This window comes from Magnusiomyces paraingens (assembly GCF_902498895.1).
Source record: "Magnusiomyces paraingens strain CBS 517.90 genome assembly, contig: contig3, whole genome shotgun sequence".
NCBI classification, from domain to species: Eukaryota; Fungi; Ascomycota; class Dipodascomycetes; order Dipodascales; family Dipodascaceae; genus Magnusiomyces; species Magnusiomyces paraingens.
Genome location: NW_022474069.1, coordinates 1,241,865 through 1,267,680, shown reverse-complemented (window position 1 = coordinate 1,267,680; position 25,816 = coordinate 1,241,865). Strand labels below are relative to the sequence as shown.

The 25,816-nt window shown below is 35.8% G+C and overlaps 8 protein-coding genes across 8 annotated transcripts; 5 read left to right on the top strand and 3 right to left on the bottom strand.

Moving 5' to 3' along the window:
• Window positions 1–227: 227 nt before the first annotated feature.
• On the top strand, window positions 228–4,341 carry SAPINGB_P003690 (uncharacterized protein; the record flags this gene model as incomplete). The annotated part of the gene is made up of 3 exons (XM_031998406.1): window positions 228–271; window positions 320–340; window positions 399–4,341. The coding sequence occupies 3 exons, from the start codon at window positions 228–230 to the stop codon at window positions 4,339–4,341; spliced, it is 4,008 nt and encodes a 1,335-aa protein (XP_031854297.1).
• Window positions 4,342–4,756: 415 nt separating this feature from the next.
• Window positions 4,757–5,584, bottom strand: SAPINGB_P003689 (uncharacterized protein; the record flags this gene model as incomplete). Its single annotated transcript, XM_031998405.1, has 1 exon — window positions 4,757–5,584. The coding sequence occupies one exon, from the start codon at window positions 5,582–5,584 to the stop codon at window positions 4,757–4,759; it is 828 nt and encodes a 275-aa protein (XP_031854296.1).
• Window positions 5,585–14,136: 8,552 nt separating this feature from the next.
• SAPINGB_P003688 (uncharacterized protein) lies at window positions 14,137–16,176 on the top strand (the record flags this gene model as incomplete). Its single annotated transcript, XM_031998404.1, has 1 exon — window positions 14,137–16,176. The coding sequence occupies one exon, from the start codon at window positions 14,137–14,139 to the stop codon at window positions 16,174–16,176; it is 2,040 nt and encodes a 679-aa protein (XP_031854295.1).
• A 319-nt stretch (window positions 16,177–16,495) lies between these two features.
• SAPINGB_P003687 (uncharacterized protein) lies at window positions 16,496–17,406 on the bottom strand (the record flags this gene model as incomplete). Its single annotated transcript, XM_031998403.1, has 5 exons — window positions 16,496–16,626; window positions 16,688–17,077; window positions 17,172–17,208; window positions 17,266–17,292; window positions 17,353–17,406. 5 exons carry the CDS (start codon window positions 17,404–17,406, stop codon window positions 16,496–16,498), a joined length of 639 nt encoding a protein of 212 aa, XP_031854294.1.
• Window positions 17,407–17,874: 468 nt separating this feature from the next.
• SAPINGB_P003686 (uncharacterized protein) lies at window positions 17,875–18,524 on the top strand (the record flags this gene model as incomplete). Its single annotated transcript, XM_031998402.1, has 3 exons — window positions 17,875–17,966; window positions 18,231–18,370; window positions 18,439–18,524. The coding sequence occupies 3 exons, from the start codon at window positions 17,875–17,877 to the stop codon at window positions 18,522–18,524; spliced, it is 318 nt and encodes a 105-aa protein (XP_031854293.1).
• A 593-nt stretch (window positions 18,525–19,117) lies between these two features.
• SAPINGB_P003685 (uncharacterized protein) lies at window positions 19,118–20,065 on the top strand (the record flags this gene model as incomplete). Its single annotated transcript, XM_031998401.1, has 4 exons — window positions 19,118–19,120; window positions 19,215–19,398; window positions 19,452–19,620; window positions 19,687–20,065. The coding sequence occupies 4 exons, from the start codon at window positions 19,118–19,120 to the stop codon at window positions 20,063–20,065; spliced, it is 735 nt and encodes a 244-aa protein (XP_031854292.1).
• Window positions 20,066–20,431: 366 nt separating this feature from the next.
• On the top strand, window positions 20,432–23,954 carry SAPINGB_P003684 (uncharacterized protein; the record flags this gene model as incomplete). The annotated part of the gene is made up of 7 exons (XM_031998400.1): window positions 20,432–20,437; window positions 20,652–20,725; window positions 20,792–20,878; window positions 20,958–21,059; window positions 21,147–21,293; window positions 21,377–21,497; window positions 21,546–23,954. The coding sequence occupies 7 exons, from the start codon at window positions 20,432–20,434 to the stop codon at window positions 23,952–23,954; spliced, it is 2,946 nt and encodes a 981-aa protein (XP_031854291.1).
• A 104-nt stretch (window positions 23,955–24,058) lies between these two features.
• Window positions 24,059–25,192, bottom strand: SAPINGB_P003683 (uncharacterized protein; the record flags this gene model as incomplete). Its single annotated transcript, XM_031998399.1, has 1 exon — window positions 24,059–25,192. One exon carries the CDS (start codon window positions 25,190–25,192, stop codon window positions 24,059–24,061), a length of 1,134 nt encoding a protein of 377 aa, XP_031854290.1.
• Between the last annotated feature and the right edge of the window lie 624 nt (window positions 25,193–25,816).

The window sequence follows — 25,816 nt, the reverse complement described above, 5'->3', positions numbered from 1 at the left end:
TGTTTCTTCTTAATTTATATAATATTTGTAAAAGTACGTTTATGATTAATATTTTCTTGTATTTCTAAAACTTATAATATCTTCTACTACGATCAGTTTGTTGTACAATTCATCAGACTGACTTTAAAAGGCTTTCTCATAAAAATCCACCTAAATCTGAAACTCTTTCTTTTCTTACTTACAACACGTCAAACGTCTCTACAAGAGGTATTATTAAAGTCTCCAAAATGGATTCCACTCGCAAGGCCCCTAAATCCTTCAAACCATATCGGTAAGTTCCACTTGAAACTATAATTTCTTTTCTTCAACATAACCATAGGGCTCGGAAAAAATCCATAAGGTAATTAGTAGCAGTTGAAACTAACAGTTAGTGGATGTTTCCACTTTAATAATATTAGAAGCACTAAACGCAACAGGAAACTAGCTGGAGCTGGAACCTACAAGAAGAAGAAGAAACCTGGAACTAAGTCAAAGCAAGCTTATGCTAAAGATACACATGATTCTCCTACGATTTCACAGATTTTAGCGCCATTAGTACCCGTATCTGTTGAGGCTGCAGAAAAGAATCAGCAGCCCATTAATATCATTGATGTAGTGGAATACTCTAACCCCGCAAAAAATGATGGCGATTACAAGACTAGCGCCGGGTTTTGTGCTGGTGTGAAGATTCCCGCAATCGCGTTTGAACCTCCCGCATGGGCATGGGACTGGGCATGTGAGCCTAATACGCTGGGATCTATGACAATTGCAGCATCAGCAAGTACAACACCATCAACACCAAGCTTGATCATAGAATTACAAGGCAGGCAAAAGAGTTCAATGGAGAGTATTACTAGTGATGAGGCTTTATGGGCTGCTGCTGCGATCAGTATTGGAACCCGTAATTGCACCAGTAAACTTAACAATAAATTTTCTAGCAGTGAAGATGGGTGTGAACTAGATTTAGACGCTCAAAGCTCGGAGTGTCCATTGGCGTCGCAGTTATTGAGAATCAGGAGATTTCCACGTGGGACCCTATCCCAAAATGTGGGAATCGAGGGGGTATTTGCGCTTGAAAAATCACCCGGTCGGAACATGACTACTACAATTGAAGAAAACAAAGAAGGGGAAAACCCCCAAGATCATGAACAAGAACAAAAGCAAGAAGAGAAAGAAAAAAAGCTACATGAAGAGAATTTAAAGATTTTGACGCGTGAAAAAATGAAAATGAAAAGAATTCATCAATCTAACAAGGAGTTTTTGAAGCATTATCAAGACGCTTGTTGTAATGATAAATTTGCAGAAAATGCACAAATTTTACTAGTGCCGGCATACGGCGAAAGCTATAATAATGTTGCCACAGTTAGTAGTACGAATACTAAAATTGCAAAAAGCATCCCTAGTCTGCACTGTTACGAGAACTTGGAAAAAGAAGATAAGCGTAATGCAACATTCAATTTTGGGTCGTCTGCAATTTCAACCACTGATAACAAGACTGATGGTGTCATATCGCCAGACTGGTCTTTACATGCACATGATGGGGGATCAATCAAGAATGACGAAGAAGTGGCAAGCATATTTGACAGTAGTAAGACAGATCAATGTCTGGCCTTTTCAAAAAATATAAAGCTACAAAGGCAACTCTCGTCTGGATCTCTGGAGTTTGGAGGCGCTGTGTCGTCCCTTGGTTCAGCATTCCCAAGAAGCCCATTAAGTCGCAGCAGCACAATTGAGAATGGAAGATCTTTTGCAGATACTGGTAGACCTAAAAGCACTCAAAAAAGTGATTGGAAAACTCTGCATGATTGCGGTAATAATTTATCATTCCAGGTTCCTTGTTCTTTGAAAAATTCTGATGAAGCTGCACTTTTGCAATTACCACCACTACTACCACCATTGCAGTTTGACCCTAATAGTGCAGCACTAGCACTCCAAGCTCGCACTATGTCAGATCAGTTTTCCTACTATTGGCCTTCACCATCATCTTCCGCTGCCGTGCCTTCTCCTGCCGTGCCGTCGTCGTCCGAGTCCTCTGACGGTTTTTATTTCCCTCCACAACCTCCCCTAACACAATCAGTGCTGTCAGGTGAATTATTTTCCCGAGGGGCTTCTGCAGGCACGGATGCACTATTACCACAGTGCAGTAGGGCTGGCATGATGGTAGGAGGTGTTGCGGCAGCAACAGTCCAAAATGGGTGCGAATGTCGACCCAGTCAGCAAACTCATCATAAGCACCATCAACACCTCCTGAAAAATGTGCTTAACAGTGCAATACAAACTGAGTACCAAAACCTGGATCAACTAGAGGAAGAAAAAATACGAGAACAAATAAAGGCCCTCGGCCCTGAGAGTTTTCCTTCTCAGGCAACACCCGCCCAGTTTTATGCCGGAAACGAAGCCTCTTCAAGCTTAGTGACAGCAATAGTTGCACCTGGCTGTCGCTCATTAAAGAAAACTGCCAGTGTATGTGGCCGTGGATCTTCTGGGACTATTAGGGATAGTAAAGCTAGAGGAGACATCATCCACCAAGAAATTGGTAATACAGGAGAACTTGGCGATGGTCACTTTAAGGACCCTTTGATTGAGTTTTTGGCTGGCTCCAAGTCTACTTCTTTGCTGGATTATGACGGTTTTCTGGAACAACAAAAAGGCATGGCGCGGTCTAAGCGTCGCGCAAGATATAAATCTGAAGCAAAAAATGGCATTGATTCGCTCGAGTCGCTTTTTGAATCCCCGGACCGAGTACATAAAACAATGTGTGAGGAAACTGGAACGTGCTTTTTCACCTATGAAGTTGGTTCAGATGAGTGCTACGACGCCGACGATGATGGTAGCGGGTTTTATAGCGATAGTGAATCTAGTCTTGATGAGGAAACTGTTACGTCACAATTTTTGGAAAACCTTTCCTTGCGGTCGCAACCCCCTGCCGTTGTTGCTACCACTGATGTGAATAGTCTTATAAATCTTCCTGCCGATCGAAACGGAGCCTTTTCTGCTAAACCAATTTTTTCTGATAATGCTATCGTAACAGTTACAGAAAAGGAATGCACTGAAGATGAATGTGAAGAATGTGAAGAATGTGAAGAAGAAAGAGAATTAGAATTAGAACAAGGACTAGTTTACTTGACTGTGGATGGCACGCAAGATGTAAAATCTGCACTTGAGGTTTGCTCTAAAGATCTGCTACTGCTTTGCCGAGAAATCGAGCTACCTCTATGCAAAGATGAAGTCTCCAAATCGTTGGATCTTAATACCTTAGATCTCGAAAATCTGTTAGACTTTTCTCATATTGGCTTTGAAGAGATCCAAAATGATTCTGATGAAGACCAGATCCAAGATGGGACTAGGGATGAACCTATCTTTAAACCTCCGACTGTTTGTTTTACTAAGGCTGCCAAATGTGTGGCTGCAGCACTGATTACCGGGAACTGTGTATATTGCCATGCACCTCAATGCTCTTTAGGTGAAAGGTGTCCCGCAAATCCATCTGTTGAGCTTTTGTCGCCTTTTGAAAATTTCAATTTATATACCCCAGAAAATACCAGTACTCCTATAAATTTAGAAACAGGAGAGGAGGAAGAAGAAGATTTAAAAGGAACCGTGATTTTCTCTGTGCCTTCGCAATTTTACGAGCATAATAGTGAAGAAATATTGGGGTCAAGTGTTAGTACAGGTACTAGTATTAGCTTGGAAAATGGGTCTATTGTGGATTCAAGTTCCCCTTTACTTAAATTGACATCGTTCCTTAATGGATTAAAATTCGGGGATCTGGAAAAGTACCCCAAACCACATTTGGTACATAGTGGATCTTTATACCCATATGCATCTCAAGATAAGAAGGGAAATGAAGAAGGTGAAGTTTTAAGTGATAGTAATAGTGATAGTGATTTGAACATTGATAGATACTTTGGGTCTGTTAACGAAGATGACGACGATGACGACGATGACGATGACTATAATAATAATAATAAAAGTTTGGGTTCCGGCAATAATAATTCCGTCATTTCTTCAGGCACATTAAAACGGTACTCTCAAATTTTAAATTCACTAGCCACTTGGTCGATGAAGAAGAAAAAATCTTTGAGATCTACAGCTAAGCCATTTGTTGATTCCAATAATTTCCTAATCACCGCAACTTGTTCTGCAACTTATGACGATCCCGATACCCCATGTTTTGACCACTCGCCTAAAAACTCAAGCACTACAAATTCAACAGATACCGGGGTTTTGATGTCCATAACTCAAAGCAAAGATAATTGTTTCATGACTCTGTCCCAAAACGAGGATTTTAAAAATAACTTGGCCTCATATCAAACAGATGGTACAACTGAAAAAAAAGAGTACCCAATATTATGGCAATAAGTTAAGCAATAAGTTAAGCGGTATACCCAAAGAAATTATTAACACCAATGCGAATAATACCGCTGAGATAAATGCAAATATACAGCTTGAAATTCCAGAAGATTTCCAACGCGACATTATGGCTTTTCCTTCTCAACAGATAAAATCGTTTACATCCTCTGTTTCTTCAGGATCTGAAATTTGACTTGAGAAATTACTTGTAGGTACCTTTGATGATGATACTCCAAATAACATTGCTTTGAAAATTGTGATTACAGTGAAAAAAATAAACAAGGGTAAAAGTAAAGATCAAGATAAAAATAAAAATAAAAATAAAAATAAAAATAAAGATGACAAACCAAATACCAGTTACCAGCTAAACTCATTTCAATAAAATAAAGAATTTTTTATGTATAATCTAATTAATTAAAGAAATTTATAAATTATAGATGTCAATTTGTTTTCCACCTGTAGAATACAACTCTTTGAGTTGTTCCAAAGGTGGATCGTAAATCATTACATGAAAATGTTCCAGAGCCGGGATGCTTTGTAACCCAGTCCAGTTCTTAAACCAGGTGACACGGTCCGGCGTTAGGTCCAATCCCTCTACAAAATTTACATTGACGAATCTTTCAATGAGTTTTTGGGATTTTTCAGTAAGTCTTGTTGTGGGGATGTCGTAGGTGACAACATCTGGTACATATTCCAGAGGTTCTGTGGAAATAGGTGTGCGTAGCCAAACAACCACATGAACAATTTTGGGATCAAGCGCGTAAGGGAAATCGTTGGCAAGAATGCACGCATCACTTGCCACATTTTCAAATAACGATCGGCCCTCATTTGTTGGGTAAACGGGGAATTGAAATCCCCATCGACCTTCTAAGCGGACCCGCAGGATGTAGATCAGAATTCCCGATATGCGTTCTCCAGTTTTTTCGTCTATTCTAGAGTATTCCTTATCTGTAAAATACTTCCATCGTAAATAGTTGCGTAAATCATGTGGAAGTCGGGTAAATTTGCTAAGATCCATTCGCTCCACAACATCGCGGGTTTCTTCCCACGTAAAAATTTTGGGTGTGGTTGTTTGTGAAAGAATTACAACATCCCGATCAAGCACATCAATGTGCTCCAGTCCTGCTAGAGGATTTTTTGGATTGACAAGACCCATAGGCTGCGCTAGATTTTCAGGTACGGTATCGTCAAAATAGTAAACGTCATGGCCGTCATCTGGCAATGTTTGAATAACAGGGCTCTCTAAGGTCATTGGATATCTGTATCAAAAAAAAGTTTAAAATATAATGAAAATTTTATTTTTTTTAAACAAAAGTAAGATATGTATGGTATATATATTAACATATATATGTTTTAATATATGTTAAAAAATATTGCAAGCAAAGTGAACAAGCCATTTTTTGAAACTAAGTTTTGCATTAGGTGTTTTTAACATAATATTATGTAATCATATATTATTGTTATCTGTACTGCAGTCGCTAAATTTTGAAATTTGATCAAAAACCCATCAGTTTTTTTTGACATCTATGTCATTAGGTAATATGTAACTAAGCTTTAAGGTTCGAATGAAGTACAATAGACTCTCGTCTTATCAGATACTATTATCAGTTCGATTCAATTAATTGTATTCATATCATAATTGGGATTTAAAAAATTTTGTACTGGATTAAAATTGATACATCCAAAAAAACAGCCATTCTTTAGGAAGATGAACAATAATCTGGAAAGCGTTAATAGGATAGGATAGGATAGGATAATTATCCTATATATCACGTTGAATTGTCTAGTTAAATCATGAATGCTTAATACTCAGTGATCAATTATTATTGTATAAAAACCTTTTTTCTTTTACTTTTGACATTTAGGTCAATTTGTTTAATAGCTTTTTAATCAATTGGTTTATAAATTAAAGAATTATGTGAATGATATTTTGAAAAAATTTAAACAGGTTAATCATATGATTTGAAAAATTAAGAAATTATAACTTCTTAATTTTCAACTGAAGCTTGTTTTTTTCAATAAACTTTTGATTTCGCTAGAACAATTGTTTCATCTTATTTCCAGTAAGAAGACACAAAATCTTTTTTTTTATCTCCTTATATACATAACTTTTCGTTTTCACAATAAACTTTTAATTTGACTTCAAACTTCCACTCCAAGCAACGAAAATTAAAGTCAGTGTTGTCTGTTCAAAAAAATTAAAGACCAAAAATTAAATACAAATCAGTGTTTGTTTGTTTTGTTTTTATTCAAGGGTTATAGAATTATATAACATCAGCATCTGTGCTATTCTTCTTGTTCATAATATATCTTTTCATTTTGATAATAAACTTTAAATTCTGGCTTCAACATTGCATCTCCAACAGCCAGAAAAAAAAGTCCTGATGCCAGCTTACGAAGAACAGGGAGTTAAAAATAACTAAATCTTCACAAATTATCTTCACTACAAAGCAGTTTTAAATTGTCTTGATACATTTTATTTTTAAAATAAATTTAAAAGTACACATTTATTTACATTTCTAATCATGTGATCCGATATAGTGTAATGGTTATCACCTCACGCTCTCACCGTGGAAATCGGGGTTCGATTCCCCGTGTCGGAGTTTTTTTTGTATACCAATTAAACAATTTCGATATTATCAAATGAAATATACTATAGTTGTTTTCATTTTAGCAAAAATAAACGTGTTTTTTTTATTAAAATGCAATAATGATTCAATTACCATTTGTTTGGGTAGAGAACAAACTTTATTTCATTATTCTCCTGAAACACCTGTACCTACAAAATACTTGAAAAGGTGTAAAGTTTACCACTGGTCAAGTTCTTCAGCAGCTTTTTTTCAAGCGACAAGTTTTTGCAGTCAATGATAATTAGATTTAAAATAAATTAATCAAAAACTGCTACAGATTGTTCCATTTACTCCAAGAAGTAGGAAATTTAGGCAAAACACAAAGTATAGTGTAAACTGAAATGAGTTCATAACTTATAAAAGACTACTACAACCTTTCAACAGATGTTACAATATCTTATTATCTATCAAAAATTAAAAAAAAAATTAATTAAAATAAAATAAAATAATAATAATAATAATAATAATAATTAAAAACAAAAAATGAGGGTTTATGATTTAAGTTTGGAAGTATTATCTCGTGAAAAAGGTTCAAATGAAATAACCCTTTTAATCCAAATAAAAGTTAAAAATTCAAATGCATAAAAATATCAAAAATTTTATGTTAATAAAATAAGTAGAGATTTTTGCCAATTAAGCTTGAATTGAACTTTTTTCGTAGGCACTTTTGGGTCATTCTATTAAATTATTAAAATTCCACTGCATTTAGACATTGCTAAGTTCTTCAAAATCTTTATAATAATTTCCCGAAAAGAAATAAATAGACTTTAATGAATTTTGGGACTGAAAAAGGGATGGAAAAACAAAAAACGGGAATAAGGGAGTTCATGATTAACATATTGATATTAAATATAATGATAATTAATCAATATTGGTTATCTATGAGGTTATAAATAGTCTACTAATAATTGCAATTGAATAGTAAACCTATGGTTTATAGTGTGATAATTGACAAGATTCCTGTGTAACAAACATCTTTTCAAACAAAATAAAACAAAATTTGGAATACCTCAATTTTTAATTTCCCCAAAATCGAGTATCAATCTAAATATCACCATATTACTCCAACTAAATTGGTTTACCTTCAATATTTTTGTTATTATAAATAAAACTTCATTGAATTTAATATTAAATTTTTTCAAGGTTTAGATTGAGGCTAAGAAATGTTAATGGTTAACCTTTGAATTAGTCAACCAAAAAGAAAAATGGTTGAATTAGAAATAGATATTAAAGAAAAAAAATTAATTGAGAAATTATGCTCATCAAATAAAGTCCATAACTAACTTACTTATTGAATTTATAAGCTTTGCTTTATAAATAATTGATGAATGAAAAACTTGGAAATCAAAAACTCCTATAATTACAAAATATTATCACTAGTTTTAATCATTTATTTGAGAGATTTTTTTACCCCCATTTTTTTTTTTTTTGTAAATTTAGTTATTTGTGGTTTATAATGAAATTCTTACATATTACTGTATGGTATCAACATTGTTTAAATTTGCAGCTTTTCTAGATATCTTAGCGATGTAAATGGATCATAATTCCAATCTTTGTTGACGTCTTTGTCAACGGAGACAGAAACATTTCAATCAGGTGTCTACCCTCCTTCAAGCAGTGTTGAAACCGGTGTACGTTTATGCTCATTTAAAGAAGTCTTCCGTTCAATGGTGCATTTTCATGAATTGATGTTTTATATATTGTTATTTTATTCCACTTTAAATTTTTATAGGTTTGATTCGTTTATTTAATATATTTTTTTTAGATGAAATTATTTGATAGTATCCAATTAAAAAGTTAAATTATTGATACTTTAGTAATAGTTGTTCTCATATTTCAAAAGCTAACCTTATAGTTAGTAAAACTTAACTTTTTTGGTATGAACTTAAAAATTGAGGAAATATATTTACTACCCCATTTCTCTCCTTTTTTTTATTTTTTCTCTATATTTTTTTATAAAAATACCCCTTTAATTACATTTCATATTTTTTAGCATACACTATGGTCAAATTATCAAGAAAAGATCAAAAATCCCGAGGTCGAGGTTTTGATGAAAATGAGGAGTACTTCAAAGCAGTCCAGGAAAAAAATTTTAAGTATGATGGGAAGTTTTTTTTTGGTGATAAGACTGCTGGGTATTACTGCAGACCATCTTGTGGAAAATACACAGATATCAAAGAATTGATTCGAAATAAAGACAACTTTGGATGGTTTGAAAATGAAAAAGAAGCGAAAAGCTATCAATATCGGCCTTGTGGAAGATGCTGTAAAACCAAATCACCAAAACTTCGACATTTAATTATTAAAAAAATATACTTGGAGTTTTATGAGAAAAACAAGCGATGGCCTAAATGGACAATAATTACTAAAAATCTTAAAGAGTATGCTATTAGTGGAACCAAGTTTCATTTATGCAGAGAGTTTCAAGGTCGCGAAGGGATGAGCCTAAAGACATGGGCAAAAAAGGTATTAGGTGAGTAACTGAAGAAAAATATACCATTTATAACAATAAAAATTAAAATTGGAATTGGAATTCTTTGAGCAATAATCGTTATTGCAGTTTTTAGACGGGTTGTCTGACTAGAACAATTTGATGTGAAATTTCTCTCTGAAACTTTTGGGAATTAAATACAGATTCTGGAAAAATTAATCTTGAGATTAAGAAGTTGAACTTAGAAGTCAATAGTAGTGATATCAAATTGCATCAGATTGAAGAGAAGTCAAAAAGCACTTTTAATCAAAGTGTCGAAACTAATGATCAATATGAACTGGCTAAAAAAACAGAATTAAATGAAAACATTCAAAATCAATTATCATATGTCCAAGACTATCTGTTACCTATTTCAGAAGTTATTGATGACGGCTCTAGTGGTTATGAGGGTCTATTTAGAGAATATGATGCTTTTGAAATAGATAATAGGTTATCTAATACCCATATAATGGATGATGAAAGTGTTGATGATTATCATGAACTTAACGAAAATGTTTTCGAAACAAACGGCTTGACACCAACAGTGTCAGGAAATGATTCTAACACTAATACGTTGGATTTTAAATATAATTTTTCTCAAGATTTGTTATCTACTATGAATCTTTCAGAAAACGAAAGTCCGATAACAAATTTCTCAAAAACCGAAATTCCTATAAAAAAAAATTTAAATTCAATGCCACTCGAAGATTTATTTTTTGTTTGAGAAAAATGTTACCACCTTCATCTCCCTCATTGACAACAATAGAGAGAAGAGTTAACTTTTCTCTCAAAAAATCATTGGTAAAAAGTCATGAGTAAATAGCCCATTTAATGAGCGAGGTTTGTGATATTTATTTATGAGAATGAGAAAATCAGATAGGCAGTGAATAATCGAGTATAGTTTATTATTATGTTTTATGTAAGTGTTGAATTTTTGATTATATTTCAAATACGAAAAGAGTCATCAATATCAATTTTGTGGTTTGATTGATCAGCTTTGTTTTTGTCAATACCTTATTCTAAAAAGTACCGTTTATATATAAACACTTTAACGAGACAAATAAAGAACACTCTTGTAATAATTTCCGTAAAGTTCTGATCTTTTCGTATATGTTTTTTTAATTTGGTTAATACACTGTTTTTTTTTGAATTTTATTATTGAACATGATTGGGAAAGTAAACATTTGTTTAGTTAACTAATGGGTTAAAGTTCAGTAGAATGCAGTTTTACAAACATGGAAATACAAAAGAAAATGTTTAAAACAATATTATTCCATATCCCAGAAAAAGATAAATTGAAACTTAAATGACTTTATTTCGAATCTGTTGTTTAATCTAATTCGTATAATTTAAGGTTCAGCTTTTAAAAAAGAATGAGGGTCTATCAATTCGTTCAATTTATAAAAATATATGTGAAATATATATGAGTTGGAAATTTTAATGGTATTAGTAACGCTCAATGTCTTCGTGCAAGCTTGCGGGCCAAAAATGAAAAAAAGTTCTAACGTTTTAATTAAAATTAAAAATAAAAATAAATTTGTTTGAGAAAGCTCTTTTTTAAATATAGATAACATAATCTATATCCATTAATGGACGATTTATTATGTTCTTTAGCAGAGTCGTGTTAAAAAATAATTTTTTGCTAAACGTAATTATAAACAATTTTTTTTAAAAAATGAGAAGATAGAACATAGTAGACTTAAAGATTTTGTCATATAGTCATTTGATTTTTGTTACAATGATGTTTTCATACGAATTTTGGATATAAAATATTCAAATATGTCTTCTGAATAGTATATTTATTAATCCTTCCTTTTTGCAATAAGTTTGATCAATATTGTATTATATAATTAATGCAGTTAAATCTTAAATAATTTGAAGAAGATTATCCACGTTTTTTTCTTAATACAATGCTAGTTTTTATAGGTAACAAATAGTTATTAGATGTTAATTGGTATCAATTGATATTAATACTATTTGATTTATTCAACATAACTATAAGACTTATTGAATAGCAATGACTTTAAAAAAAATTAAAAAAAAATTAAAAAATTAAAAAAATAAGAGCTACAAGTTTAATCTCATGGTATAAAATGACTGGGGTATTTGAAAAATGAAGTTCAATAATTGATGGAATTTGATATGACGAGATATGTTTCTTTAGGTATGGTGGTAAGATAAAAAAAAAAAAAAAAAAAAAAATACTGTATTTGTGGCTCTTCAACAATGATTGCTTAACGGTTTTATAATTATGTAAATTTTACATAATATATATTTGTTACAAAAGTTTAATGACAAATTGCAATAAATGAAATTTTAGTGTGAAAACAGAAATTTGGAACTCCGATCTGTTGCGACAAAAAAATATCCGATTGCTTTTTAATCATTTTTGATTCTAATATATTTTGTTCCCGGATAATGATAGGACTTCTTTTGTTATTTTTCATTTGCTGAGCTTTGATAAATGTTGCCAAAAAGCAATAAATCACTTATTTCTCAGTTATCACTAAAAACTGAAAATTCCTAAGCAAAACACGTGAATTATTTTATATAATATTTCCAACAAGGATGAACTTGGTTTATTGCTTATTATAACAAGTAATTACTTGTTTTTAACTAATAACGACTTACATGAAGCTTTTCAGCTGTAATTCTTTTCTGAAAAATAAAGACCAGCCAATGCAAATATATTCGCCGTAGACTTCTCTAAAGCATTTTCGGTAAAGATCGGGGATTAAGAGATGCTCAGTCTAAATATCCGTTATTGGAAACCAACAGCAAAATAAAATAAAATAAAATAAAATAAAATAAAAAAAATTTCTGTATGCAAATAGGAATATTTTATTTAAAAAAATAATAATAAAAAACCGTGTAAGATTCGATAGATGTTACCAAACTTGGATAAGTTGAGTACAAATGAAAATGAATTGCATATAAATTGAATACTTTAAAAGTTTTTTTATTCATTTTTAATCATTTTTAACTTTCAGTTAGTTTTCAATGTTTTAACATTTATGTTAGACTTTATTCTTGATTTCTTTATTTCCTTTTTTTTTTTTTTTTTTTGTTCCAAGAAAATTTCAAATTCCTCGATGCCCGCTTTTTCGGGCCATTGCGGGGATCTAGAAAGCCTCACATAAACCAGGCACCGTTGTTACGCAAAAGGGCAATTAAGCATATTTCTCTTCAAAAAAAATTTTCACACAAAAGGGTTTCGTATTAACCACAAGATTGCTAAATTAACGTAGCAAATAATAGAGCTATTGTAAGGAAATTGGATATGACAGATAAAGATAAAGATAAATATAAATATATATCTGTTCCACCTAGTATCATATGAGAATCGGCGGGTTTGTGGCAGTAGGTAAGAGGTACAATAGGATTTTTAGCGTCGATTGCAAAAGGTTTTGAGGTAGAGAACGATTAAAAAATAATAATAATAGAAATAATAATGATCATTAAAAAAAAGAAAAACATGGGGAACATAAGGCCGCAAGGTCGTGAGATATCAATGGACACGCCTGAAAGGGATAGAGGTCGTGTGCCATGGTGGCAGTAGTTGAGTGGTCAATGTAAAAAAAAAAAAAAAAAAAAAAATGGTTGACGGATGACAGCAACTTTGACCAGAAAACTTTCCAGGTAATTAGAAACCATTTCATTATAACGGGAAAATTTTGGCATAGTTTCAATAGTTGTGATTTCAGATAGTACGATGATTATGATGATTACATGAAAAAGCAGAAAGGCCTAGGCGGTAATATAATATAAGACACAAACCTAAATGTATTGTTATAAGTTGGAGTTAGGCAGTTAATCACATTCCTAGATTTGATTGCAAGAGCAGCCTTCACAGCCAATGAAACAAGCGATTCAGACCAGAGAAGTCGCGTGTATTAGGAACGTGGGCTGTATGTGATGGTGGTAGTAGTATATTAAGTGCATAATATTATTTTTATATTATTACTATTATTATTATTATTATTATTATTATTATTATTATTATTATTATTATTATTATTATTATTATTATTATTATTATTATTATTATTATTATTATTATTATTATTATTATTATTATTATTATTATTATTATTATTATATTTTTATTTATTAAAAAAAAAAAATAAAAAAAATTATCATCACCATAGCTGAACTCCAGGGGTTTGTTATTTCCAAGGTCGTTTTGAAAAACAACACTGGGCGCACGTGCTCAGATGAGTGTCTTTATTTCGACGGTTGTGAGTTTTTTTGAGAGCTTCTTTGTCACCGGCGGCTTCCATCCACGCATGCACGCGCGTGCTTTCTCTCTCTCTCTCTGTCAGCCAGCCACACATCATCACACACAACAACATATATATTAAAATTTTATATATTAAAATTTTTAATCCCAAACAGATATTCCGCGCGCCGCAGAGCCTGCCATGGTTCAACATTTGGGCCCACACAATATTTTGGTTCATAAAAAAGAAATAAAAAAAAAAAATTTCCCGCGAATATTTATAACTTTAGTATAAATATAAAACATTTCCTCTCATGTTGCTTTTTTTTTTTTTTTTGACTATATATATATATTTTTTTTCTTTGCTCTTTTTTTTTTTTTATTAAGATAGATACTTTTTTCTTTCTCCATCTTATTTCTTTTTTTGATTTGTATAACCAACTCAAGGTAAAAACCCTTATGTGTTAGAAAAAATCGAAATCATCATGATCTACAAACTACAATCCACATTCACAGTCGTCCTATTACTGCTGCTAAGCCTGGTAACAGCCCAGCAGCAAGCTGACAAAACTCCAAACTTTTCAGAAGAAAATGAGGAACTCATCAGAGCCAGTATTTCACAACTCAACAAAATTATGAAAAAATCATCAATAGACTCATGCGAGAAGTGTGTTTCGGCCTTAGAGCTGGGCCATGAGCTTGCTAAAAAGGCTGATGCCGGTGTCGTGACTGAAATCATGACTCGATTCTGCCGTAAACATAAAAAATCTAAACATGCAAAGGCAAGATGTGACTACAAATTTGGTCTTTCAACTGTCAACGGAAGTGCCTTTGGCGACGACATTACAAATGTCCTCACTCTCATCAAACCACGCTCGTTAGACGGAAAGTACATTTGCAACCATTTCCTCAAGGGAGCTTGTCCCATGCCAGAAACACCGAACTTTGACCTGTCTTCATGGTGGCCAAAGAAGCCTAAGAATGCCCGTCAACCTGATGCCTCCGGTGAAACCTTCAACGTCGTCCACATCTCTGACTTTCATGTCGATCTCGACTACGAAACTGGCACTGAATCTAACTGCACTCAGTCCATGTGCTGCAATGAATGGAAATATAATGAGGCTTCGCATAATATTGTTCTTCAGCCGGCTCAAGCATACGGTTCTTATCAGTGTGACGCCCCCAACTCACTTTTACAAAGCTCTCTCGAAAACGTGGCTGAAATTAATAAAGACAAAAACTTTGAGTTTGCCATCTTTACTGGTGATATGGTCGACCATGATGATACTCAGTATCTCACCCTGGAAAATGCCATTGCTACCGAAAAGCTTGTTTACAGCTCTATGAAAAAACACATGAATATCCCCGTGTATGTAACCCTTGGTAATCACGATACATACCCTTATGCACAAATTGCTCAGGAAAAATCTGGCTTTGTTAACCGTTTTTCCTGGAACACCGACTTGGCCTATGAAATGTGGACTGACAGTAACTGGATGACCGAGGAAGAAGCTGCCAACGTAAAGGACCACTATACAGCCTTTGCAGTGACCACCAAGCGCGGCTTGCGCGTCATTTCTCTTAATGCCAACCTTTGGTTTAAAGAAAATTACTACAACTACTGGGGCACGGATACTGACCCGGATCCATCCGGCCTCTTCCGCTTCCTCAGTGACCAACTTCTTGACTGTGAAAAGAATGGTCAGCGTGCTTGGGTCATGGCCCATGTTCCGATGGGAGGAGAAACCTCAGAGGCACACCCGCCTGCCACCCAAGTCTTTAACCAAATCATGGAGCGCTTTTCTCCTCATGTTGTTGCTGGTATCTTTTTCGGTCATACCCATCGTGATGAGTTCACAGTCATGTACGCAAAGAACGCCACCGAAAAAACTGAGGAAAATGCCCTTAACGTTGCCTTCCTTGATGAGTCCGTCACTCCTTACAAGTTCCTCAACCCTGGGTGGCGCTACTACGAAATTGATGCAAAGACATTCCAAGTTATTAACATCCATCATTACTACACTCGTCTCAATGACTCCTTCACTGAAGTCCCCAGCGCCAATGACACTGAGGCTATCAAGCTTAAGTGGGAGTACGAGTACTCCTCACGTGATGCCTATGACCCTGAAGGCTTATGGCCCAAGGAGGCTCCTCTCAACGCCACTTTCTGGCACCATGTTGTCAATAAGATTCGCGATTCAGCTTACTATCGTAAGCTCTATCTTGAATACTCTTACCGCCGTTCTCCGTATGTGCCAGAGTGCACCCACTGGAACTGTGTTAAAAAACTCTACTGCTACATTACCAGTTCTACCGTTCCTCAAGTCCAGACTTGCATGATGGAAGAACAATACACTCCCAATGGTGATATCAGTATTTTAGGAGCTTTACTTTGGGTTATTTCCTTTGTTATCATTTTTGGCGTTCTTGGTTTAGGATTGTATTACTGGTTTGCACACCATGAATTCCCCTATGTCAAGAAGGTCCCTCATTCAAATCGCAGAGATTACATCTCTCTTAATTAGCTATCTGCTGCTGCCGGTGGAGACACCGGTGGTATCCTTACGGAAGATCCATCTTTAAGTTCTCGTCAAGATAGAGAGAATATTGAGTTGGAAGATCTTCCTCCTAGTCAAACTTCCTAAAAAAAAAGGAGAAGAAAAAGTTTATTATTGTTATGATGATGATAATGATAATAAGAATGCATCAGGACTCTTATAATAGTCTAAAAACATTTGGGGATTTTTATTTTGTTTATTTTTATTGGGGTTAATTGTTTTTATATAGTTTTTTTTTTTTGGGGTCTTTTAGAAATTATAATATACTATTCTTATATATGAACATCTATTTGTTTAAAAAGAGACCGTATTGACGGGCCAAATCGAAGCCATCGGCAACATTTTGAACTCTTGCATCAAGTTTAAAGCCCTCAGACTCTAGTTTGCGCAAAGTCTCGGAAAATTCCTTTAGAGGAACTATACAAAAGTTAGCGAAAAAAAATATATATATATAATCAACATAAAGGCGCACACATACCAGTAAATGTCTCAATGAACTCGCCTTCTTCAGGCTTAGACTGAGGGTTTTGATTTCGTGGATCATCCAAGTCAATATCAACCGTGATAAGCTTCATATTAGTGTTGCAGAATCCTGGGTCACTAAACATGAGTGGACTGCTACGTGTGGCTTTGCCAATGTATCCTGTTTCCTCAAACAACTCGCGCACGGCACATTGTTCAAGTGTCTCACCAGGATCCAACAATCCGGCAGGGACTTCAATGCACACGCCGCCAACAGGTGGTCGGAACTGTTTCTGAAGAAGAAGCTCGGGACCAGATGGTTTTTTTAGTACAGCAAGGATGCCAACGCCATCGCAATCGCTTCCCGGAACACGGGTTGTTCGCGATGCAAATTCCCAGTCACGGGCTTTAAAATGAGTGGTTAGTTCTGGATCGGCAAATGTTCAACTGAATAAAGAAAAAAAAATGATTGAATAATAATTGAAAATAAAAATACATACGTTTGCCACTGGCATCATTGAAGTGAATCTTTTGAATCTAAAAAGAATTAATCACTCAGAAACAAGTAATGATAGTGATTCTTTATATACGTACCTGAACCCAGCGGGCAGCTTCACTTGTCTGGGAAAAGAGTTAGATGTGAAGTTTTCCGAATTAGTATTGGAAGAAAACAAAACTTACCAATGGCTCAATTTTAGTGATAGCAGCTTTGCTAAAGTTGATCTTTGGAGGCATTTTTAATGGAATTTTATATGAGTTTTTAATATGAAATGAATAGTTGAATGAAAGATGATAGTGTAAAATGATCGGGGGAGGGTTAACGTGGACTTATTTTCTACCTCAAGCCATGCTTATGATTTTCTTTGTGGCATTTCTTTTTTTGGTTAGAGCACGTTTATGGTTAGCCAACTGCCCGCGGCGGCTTTTCTTCCAGGAACTATGGCCACCTTTTTTTTTTTTTTTTTTTTTTTTTTTCCTACACTAAACATCCTTCACAAACTACCTTCACACACACATACGAGAGTTTATTGGGGAAAAAAGATTCTCCATAATTGTGAAAAAAAAATTTTTTTTTAAACTATTTCAAATTTTTTTTAAAAAGTTTTAAATTTTAAATTTTTGGTTTTGATTTTGATTTCTTTCCTTGTCTTAAGCTGAATATCTATCAAGCTTGGAACCGTAATAAAAAAAAATAACTACAAAATGAGCACAGCACGACCAAAAAACGAAAATTCTGCAGATGTCATCAAGGTTAAGGTCCACGACAAGCTGCTAGAAACTGGTGAATATGAGAGGTGAGATAATGATTTTAAAATCAAAATGAAATGAAAATAAAAAAAAATAAAATGGGAAAAGAACAATACACATACAAGTTTCCATATTAGGAAATACCCCGCGGCTACCACATACCTTTATTTTATTTTTTATTTTTTATTTTTTTGATTCTTTTTAAACATTTGTTAACGCTTAAATCAAAAACATAACCATATTTATTCCCTTATATATAATGTGTTTGGTATATACACACGCATTTATATATGAACCTTCTTATTCCTTAGAATGAAATCTTTTTTGAGAGAAAAACTTTTGGAGGCCGGTTGGTTTGATGAAATCAACGTCCTGGCACTAGACAAACTCAGCACTCAAGAAAAGCCCAGCTTTGAGACTGTGGCCGAGTCGCTCGAGACACAAGCCCTTGGTATGTTTTTTTTTAATATATAAATAAAGAGTAAAGTGGTTTTATTCTAACATATAAATCACTTTAAGATATGATACCTGACGATATCAAAATCGAGCTTTTGCGGAAAATTAGAGGTTTTCTCGATACCTGGGTCGAGAGCAAAAATTCATGAGCTTCCAGGTTTGGTTTGGTATCCCCAAAACCAGTATATAACTAACTAGACACTTTATGACGACTATTCTAAAATAAATTTCCTTAATTTACTACTCTCATGGCATGTCCAATCTACTCAAATCCCTCCATCATCGCTTTGCCTCATTCATTTAGAAATTTCTTTTCATTATGCAGGTCACGTGGCTTGAGCAACAATTAGTATACTGATTAAAAAAAAAAGGTCAAACCACCATTATCAAAAAAAAAAAAAAAAAAAAAAAAAAGTTAGGCAATTTAAAAAGACAATCATATTAAAAAGATCTTTCAAATTATAATTCTTTATTTATAAATAAATCGCACTATTATTTTTTTTCATTTTATTTAACAAGTTTTTTTTTCCTGTAGTTTGTTATTGATGGATGCTAATAACTCTCTAAAGTAGACTGTACAAGATTCTCTAAAACAAAAAACAAAAAACAAAAAACAAAAAATTCTAAAATCCCCTTCTCCCGTTAAACCAGTGTTAAACTGCAACTAAATACACAAGCTTGGTTTACTTTTTAATTTTTTGTTTACCACACCGCACAATAATACACAAATATACACATCACAATGGTAAGCTTTTATCGCACGCGCACAACTACTTGATTACAACAAAAAGGCTGATTCCTGGATTTCCTAACCTCGTCATATTGATCTCTTCTTGCAGAATGACAAACAGCTAACGGCCGTTCAAGGCCTTATAAGCATTGCCAGTGTTACCAGGCACGATGCTATTAGCATTCTCAACAAGCACGACTACAATCTGGACCGTACTCTTCGATTAGAATGGGACCGTATTCCCAAGCGACGCGAAGCAGTCATGCTGGAAAATATCTTCAACAATTATAGAGGTATTTTGAAAAGGGTTTTTGTCTGGATTTTTTGGGCTAACCTTTTTAAATAGATCCCGAAGGAGGTGACATCATTGGAATTGATGGTACTGTCCAATTTATCACAGACCTTGGTCTTGAGCTCTCTGACTCAGTTGTTTTGGCTATCGCCATGACTCTTAATGCTGAAGCCGAAGGTGAATTTTCTAAGCTCGGTTTTATCTTTGGCTGGCTGTCTCTAAGGTAAGTTTATTGGTTTTGTTTATGATTACAATTGTCACTCGTTGATGCTAATCACCTTATGCTCAGTGCCACCTCAATTTCTGAAATGAAGGTCGCTGTCGAACACATGAAGGAGCAGATGCAAAATAATCCTGCATACTTTAAGAATGTGTATCGCTTCACTTACACGTATATTTTGCCGCCCAATACCCGCAGTCTGCCAACCGAGTCTGCCATTGCATACTGGGAGCTGCTACTTACCGGTCGTTTCCAAAAGCTTACTGAATGGAACGAGTTCATTCTTAACGTATATAAGAAGAGTATTTCGAAGGATACGTGGAATATGATTCTTGAGTTTGCAAACTATATTCCAAATGACCCTGACCTTGAAAACTACGACCTCGAGGCTTCGTGGCCCTCTGTCATAGATGAATTTGTCGAATACCTGAAGGAAAATAAGAAATAATTGTAAATAGTTGGCATAAAATATATATTGACTGTTTATATTATCTATTTCTTGATTTTCATATTCAAATAATGTATTAACTTTGGGAGTTTTTTTTTCTGAGGTTGAGAATCTTGCGTTAGGGGAAAGGGGAATAAAAGCAACGGGGAATGGTCAAATTCTAGATCAATTTGTCATCTACAGACGTAAGGCCGTATGGTACACATGTGCCTAGGTGATTGTTGGTTGTTGTCTCTCCAATATATTCAACAATATTAAAGGCTTTTTATTTAAATCTATATATATATTGAAAAAAATTCGCAACTTCATTTCAAGATGGTTAAAAAAACCGTTATCTTTGCCTTCGGTTTTCCCAAAATCATTCAAATGAAGGTATGTTGCAACAAATTGTGTGCTTTAAATTTAACTTGCATAAGCTCCTCTCCCCCCACTCCCTCCCTCAAAACCACCTCTCCTCAGAAAAAGTTTATGTTTATAACTGTACATTTTTGTACTAACTCACATTTTTTTTTTTAAAAAAAAAAGCTCTCTAGAATTTTGACAATTGCCCTACGTGTCGCTACTTTTGTTCAACTGCTCATCATAGACGATTCCAATGGATGGCACCACTATTACTTTTTGCCATCTTCGCGACATAAAACTACCTTTCCGGGTAAAAATGTATGTTATTTTACAAGCTATTTTTTTTTTATTTCCTTAACATGTCTTTAACACACCTATTATTAGTGAATCGCTCGAGGGCACCAAGCCGACGAAAAAGGCTTCCGAGCTGATCCGTGACCCAGAAAAGGCTCTTACGCTTTCAAACACAGAGTGCGTAACTTCTCTCTCTCTCTCTTTTTTTTTTTTTTTTTATAGCTTTGGATCTTCATCACTAACTTCAGCGTTAAAGTCCCTACTCGGATCTTATGGTCACGGTCCAGTTGTTTGCTGATAGCAAGCCTCTTACAAATCCTGTTGCCACACGTCACAAAGAATTTAAACTGACTAGAAAGTAAGTTTTTTTTTTTTTTTTTTTTTGACTTGATGAGAATAGAGATTCTCTATTTCGTGTGTTTTCTCTAGCAATCTAACTATTTAGATGGGACGAGTGGCTCACACTACCGATAAGGTACTCGGAGCTTATGTTTTCTTCACAGCTGGCAATTACAATATGGGACCTTGCAGGTGACCAACAGCTTATTCCTTATGGCGGAACAACCATAAAGCTTTTTGATGAAACCGACTGGTAAGTATCTTGTGAACCTTGGTGGCAACTTGTATAAATGACTACTGATTTCTTTCTTCTAACACTATTATTTTCGATTGCAGTTCGTTAAAAAGAGGACGCCAAAGACTGAAAGTATGGCTTGACCAACCTGCCGATGGCTTGAGCAACAGCTCTACACCTTCAACGGTGATCCCTACGAGTGAAATACAGAGGATTGATACAGTAAGTTTATGGTGTTCTATTATCAAAATTTCAATCTAACAAGCTTAGCGCGTCAAACAACTTAGCACTCATAAAATACCAGAAGTAAAATGGTTAGACAGACTTGTTTCTCGTAAAATAGATCAAATGAACAGCGAAATGTCTAAGGAAATTGGCGGACAGTTTCTTTTTATTGAGTTTACCCAGTTTGATGTTCCTATTGCTTTTTCCGATTATTTATACCCTCCACCGCCTCTTCTTCCTTTACAAGGCAATACTTTAGATGGTAGTGAAAGCTCTTATGCCAATGGATCTTCTACTCACTACAATAATGGCGGTGTTTATCGAAATGGAGATACAAATAACAGCGTTTACAATGACTTCCCTTCGCCTGAAAACCTTATGCAAGTGATTGTTGACCCCGAGCAATTTAGAGAAAACCAAATCGAACGAAAACACAGGCGCCTTAACCGCGGTAAAGAAGCAGGTCCTTTTGACAAGGATCTCAAACCCAGTGCTAAAATCCGTGATGATATTAACAAAATCATTAGTTATTCGCCCGTCCATGAACTTACAAATGAAGAAAAGGACAAACTTTGGAAGTTCCGCTACTATTTGACGCGCCACAAACAAGCTTTGACAAAATTTCTCAAAACAATCACATGGGAGGACCCACTCGAAGTCAAGCAGGCTATTGATCTTCTTCCCCGTTGGACCCAAATTGATGTTGACGACGCTCTTGAACTTCTCGGTCCCAATTTTCATCATCCTGCAGTTCGCGCATATGCAGTGAATAGATTACGTCAAGCCAGCGATCATGAATTAGAATTGTATTTACTACAGCTTGTTCAAGCACTTAGGTTTGAAAAGCCTTCTAGAACTCTCAGTGCCACCTCTTTAAATTCATCATCCCCATCTTCATCTTCATTCAATCCGATTCGCAAAAAGTCGTCTCTTGCAAAGTTTCTTATTAACAGAGCAGTTAAAAACCCTATTCTTGGAAATTACTTTTTTTGGTATGTCACAGTTGAGTCTCAAGAAAAGGGAGCACCTTCAATATTCATGTATGTCCTTAAACACTTTCAAGCTGCACTTAAAAACCAAGAAGATGAAGAGGAAGCTGCTGCGACAGATGATATTGATATCTCTCAGTCTGGGCAAACTCCAACACCTGCTCCTCCAGCTCATCCGTCTATGCTTAGAACTTTGGAGCGCCAGATTAAGTTTATTGATCGGCTTTTAAAAGTTGCAACAGAAATTAAAATGGCTAAGGATCCACGACCTAAAAAGATTGAAAAGCTTCACCAGTATCTTTCTGACTCTAAGAATGGGCTTTTACGATTTGACCCAATCCCTCTTCCTCTCGATCCTTCAGTAACCATTGTTGGATGTGTACCAGAAGACTGCACTGTCTTCAAGAGTAGTTTATCTCCGCTTAAAATTACACTGAAGACTATTCCGTCTTCTTTAGCTTTGGAGCTCCATCAACAACAGCATCGCCGCAATCATCATAACCGTCATCATAATTCTGAGCCAACAGCTCCACATAGTACTTCTTCTTCAGTTGCAACTCTAAGAATAACGTCAACATCTTCCTCAATTGCCACGCTTGAAGACACTACGGAGTCTTTGCGAAATTCCCGATATAGCGAACAAACCCATGGCCTTGATAAAATCCCCGAGGAAAGCTTTGGCACTTACTCCATTATGTTCAAGACTGGCGATGATCTGCGACAAGATCAACTTGTTATTCAGATTATTACTCTTATGGACCAGCTTCTGCGCAACGAGAATCTGGATCTAAAACTTACTCCTTACCGGATTCTAGCAACAGGTCCTCGAGATGGTGCGTTGCAATTTGTTGTCAATAAGACACTTGATAATGTACTTGCAGACTACAATGGAGGCATTCTTGGGTACCTCCGGGATCATAATCCTGATTCTACAACAGCCCTTGGAGTAACAGACGAGTGCATGGATACTTATGTGCGCTCTTGTGCTGGGTACTGTGTCATTACATATATTCTGGGTGTGGGTGACCGGCACTTGGACAACCTGTTGATTTGCCCCGACGGTCACTTTTTCCATGCCGACTTTGGGTACATTCTTGGTCATGATCCGAAGCCTTTCCCACCTCTGATGAAGCTGCCGATCCAAATCATTGACGGCATGGGTGGAATCAATTCTGAGAATTATAGTCGGTTCCGGTCACTGTGTTTTACAGCTTACACAACGCTACGCAAATCAGCAAATCTTATTCTCAATCTTTTCGCGCTCATGTCTCACTCAACTATTCCGGACATTATGGTTGAACGTGATAATGCAGCGGTGCTAAAGGTCATGGAGAAATTTTGTTTAGATATGACAGAAGAAGAAGCAATTATGCATTTCCAAAATCTTATCAACGATAGTGTCAACGCATTTTTACCCATTGTGATTGACCGACTCCACAGTTTGGCTCAATACTGGAGAGCTTAAAGTGACCAAGAGGGCTTAAGATTGAAAGAAAAGAAACAAGTATGTAAGTTAAAATAATAATAAAACGCCATTTCACAATTAATATACAATCATAAATAAGAAACCTAATAGTTGATGACAGCGCGAATGCAGGTACCGGAGTGCATATCATCAAAAGCCTGGTTGATGCCATTGATGTCATGTCTGTGGGTGATGAACTCGTCAACCTTAATCTTGCCAGCCAAATAGTCCTCAACAATTCCAGGAAGCTGAGTTCTACCCTTGACACCACCGAAGGCACATCCCTTCCAGACTCTTCCGGTGACAAGTTGGAATGGTCTGGTTTGGATAACTTCGCCAGCGGCAGCAACACCGATAATGATGGAAGTACCCCAACCCTTGTGACAAGCCTCGAGAGCGGAACGCATCACATTAACATTACCTGTGCAATCAAAGGTGTAATCAAGGCCGCCATCAGTAACGTCGACCAGCTCTTCCTGGATTGGTCTGTTGACTTTTGTAGGGTTGATAAAGTGAGTGGCACCAAAATTCTTGGCCCACTCTTCCTTCTTGTCGTCAATGTCAATGACGTAAATTGAACCAGCCTTGCGGGCAGCGGCGCCCTGCACCACTGACAAACCAACACAGCCAGCACCAAATACAGCAACGTTATCGCCCTCCTGAATATTGGCAGTAATGGTGGCAGCGCCATAACCGGTAGTAATACCACAGCCAAGCAAGCAGATGCGGTCAAAGGGTGCAGTCTCGTTGACTGCGACAACGGAGACATCGGCAACGACAGTGTACTCGGAGAAGGTGGAGCAGCCCATAAAGTGGAGAATATCCTGGCCACGGGCACGGAAGCGGGAAGTACCATCGGGCATAACACCCTTGCCTTGGGTGGCGCGGACAGCACCACAGAGATTGGTCTTGCCAGATTTGCAGAACTTGCACTCACGGCACTCAGCAGTGTACAGAGCAATGACATGATCACCCTTCTTAACATTGGTAACGCCCTCACCGATGCTCTCGACGATACCGGCACCCTCGTGTCCAAGAATAACGGGGAAAGCACCCTCGGGGTCCTTGCCGGAGAGGGTGTAGGCGTCGGTGTGGCAGACACCAGTAGAGACGATCTTAATGCGGACCTCGTGGGCACGAGGAGGAAGAACCTCGACGTCTTCAACAGTCAAAGGCTTTCCTGCCTCCCAAGCAATGGCAGCCTTGCATGTGATGGTCTTTCCTTCAGTATCGGACATTGTGTGTTTTTGGAGATTGGAAGTGGTGGTAGTGTTGTAGGTGAGTGGTTGTAAGAGTAAAGATTGGTGATTGGTTTATTTTTATGTGGGGAGATAATCTGAAAATAGGATATACTAAATACCGAGACTCAATTACCAACCCTTGATGAACGAATTAAAAAAAGGAAAAGTAGGTAAAAAGCTAGAAAAGTAAGGGATTTACAAGACTTTTATAATATTTCAAAAAAAAAAAAAAACACCAAGAACCTCAGGCATGTGTCGGCTATTATGGCTTAAAATATGGAAAATGTCACCTCCTAGAATCCCAGCAAGATGTGATTGATGGCTAGCGCTATTTTAACAGCAGCAGTAGCAGCAGTAGCAGCAGTAGCAACAGTAGCAACAGTGTTGGGCTAGAAGTTACCCGGCTGGTTTATCGCTTGATAGGAACGAGTTGGGCTGACCGCTTGCAGTTCCACTTTGACCCCGCCGCTTGCTCTCAAATCTCACACCTAAAAAAACCTTCAAAAAAATCTTCAAAATGTTCCGGTGTGTGCGGCTCAAGTTTTTAATTTCACACATCACCACCATAAGTCATTCAAAACGTTTCTCGCTCAAACATCCGCCACTTACTCATACCTCATC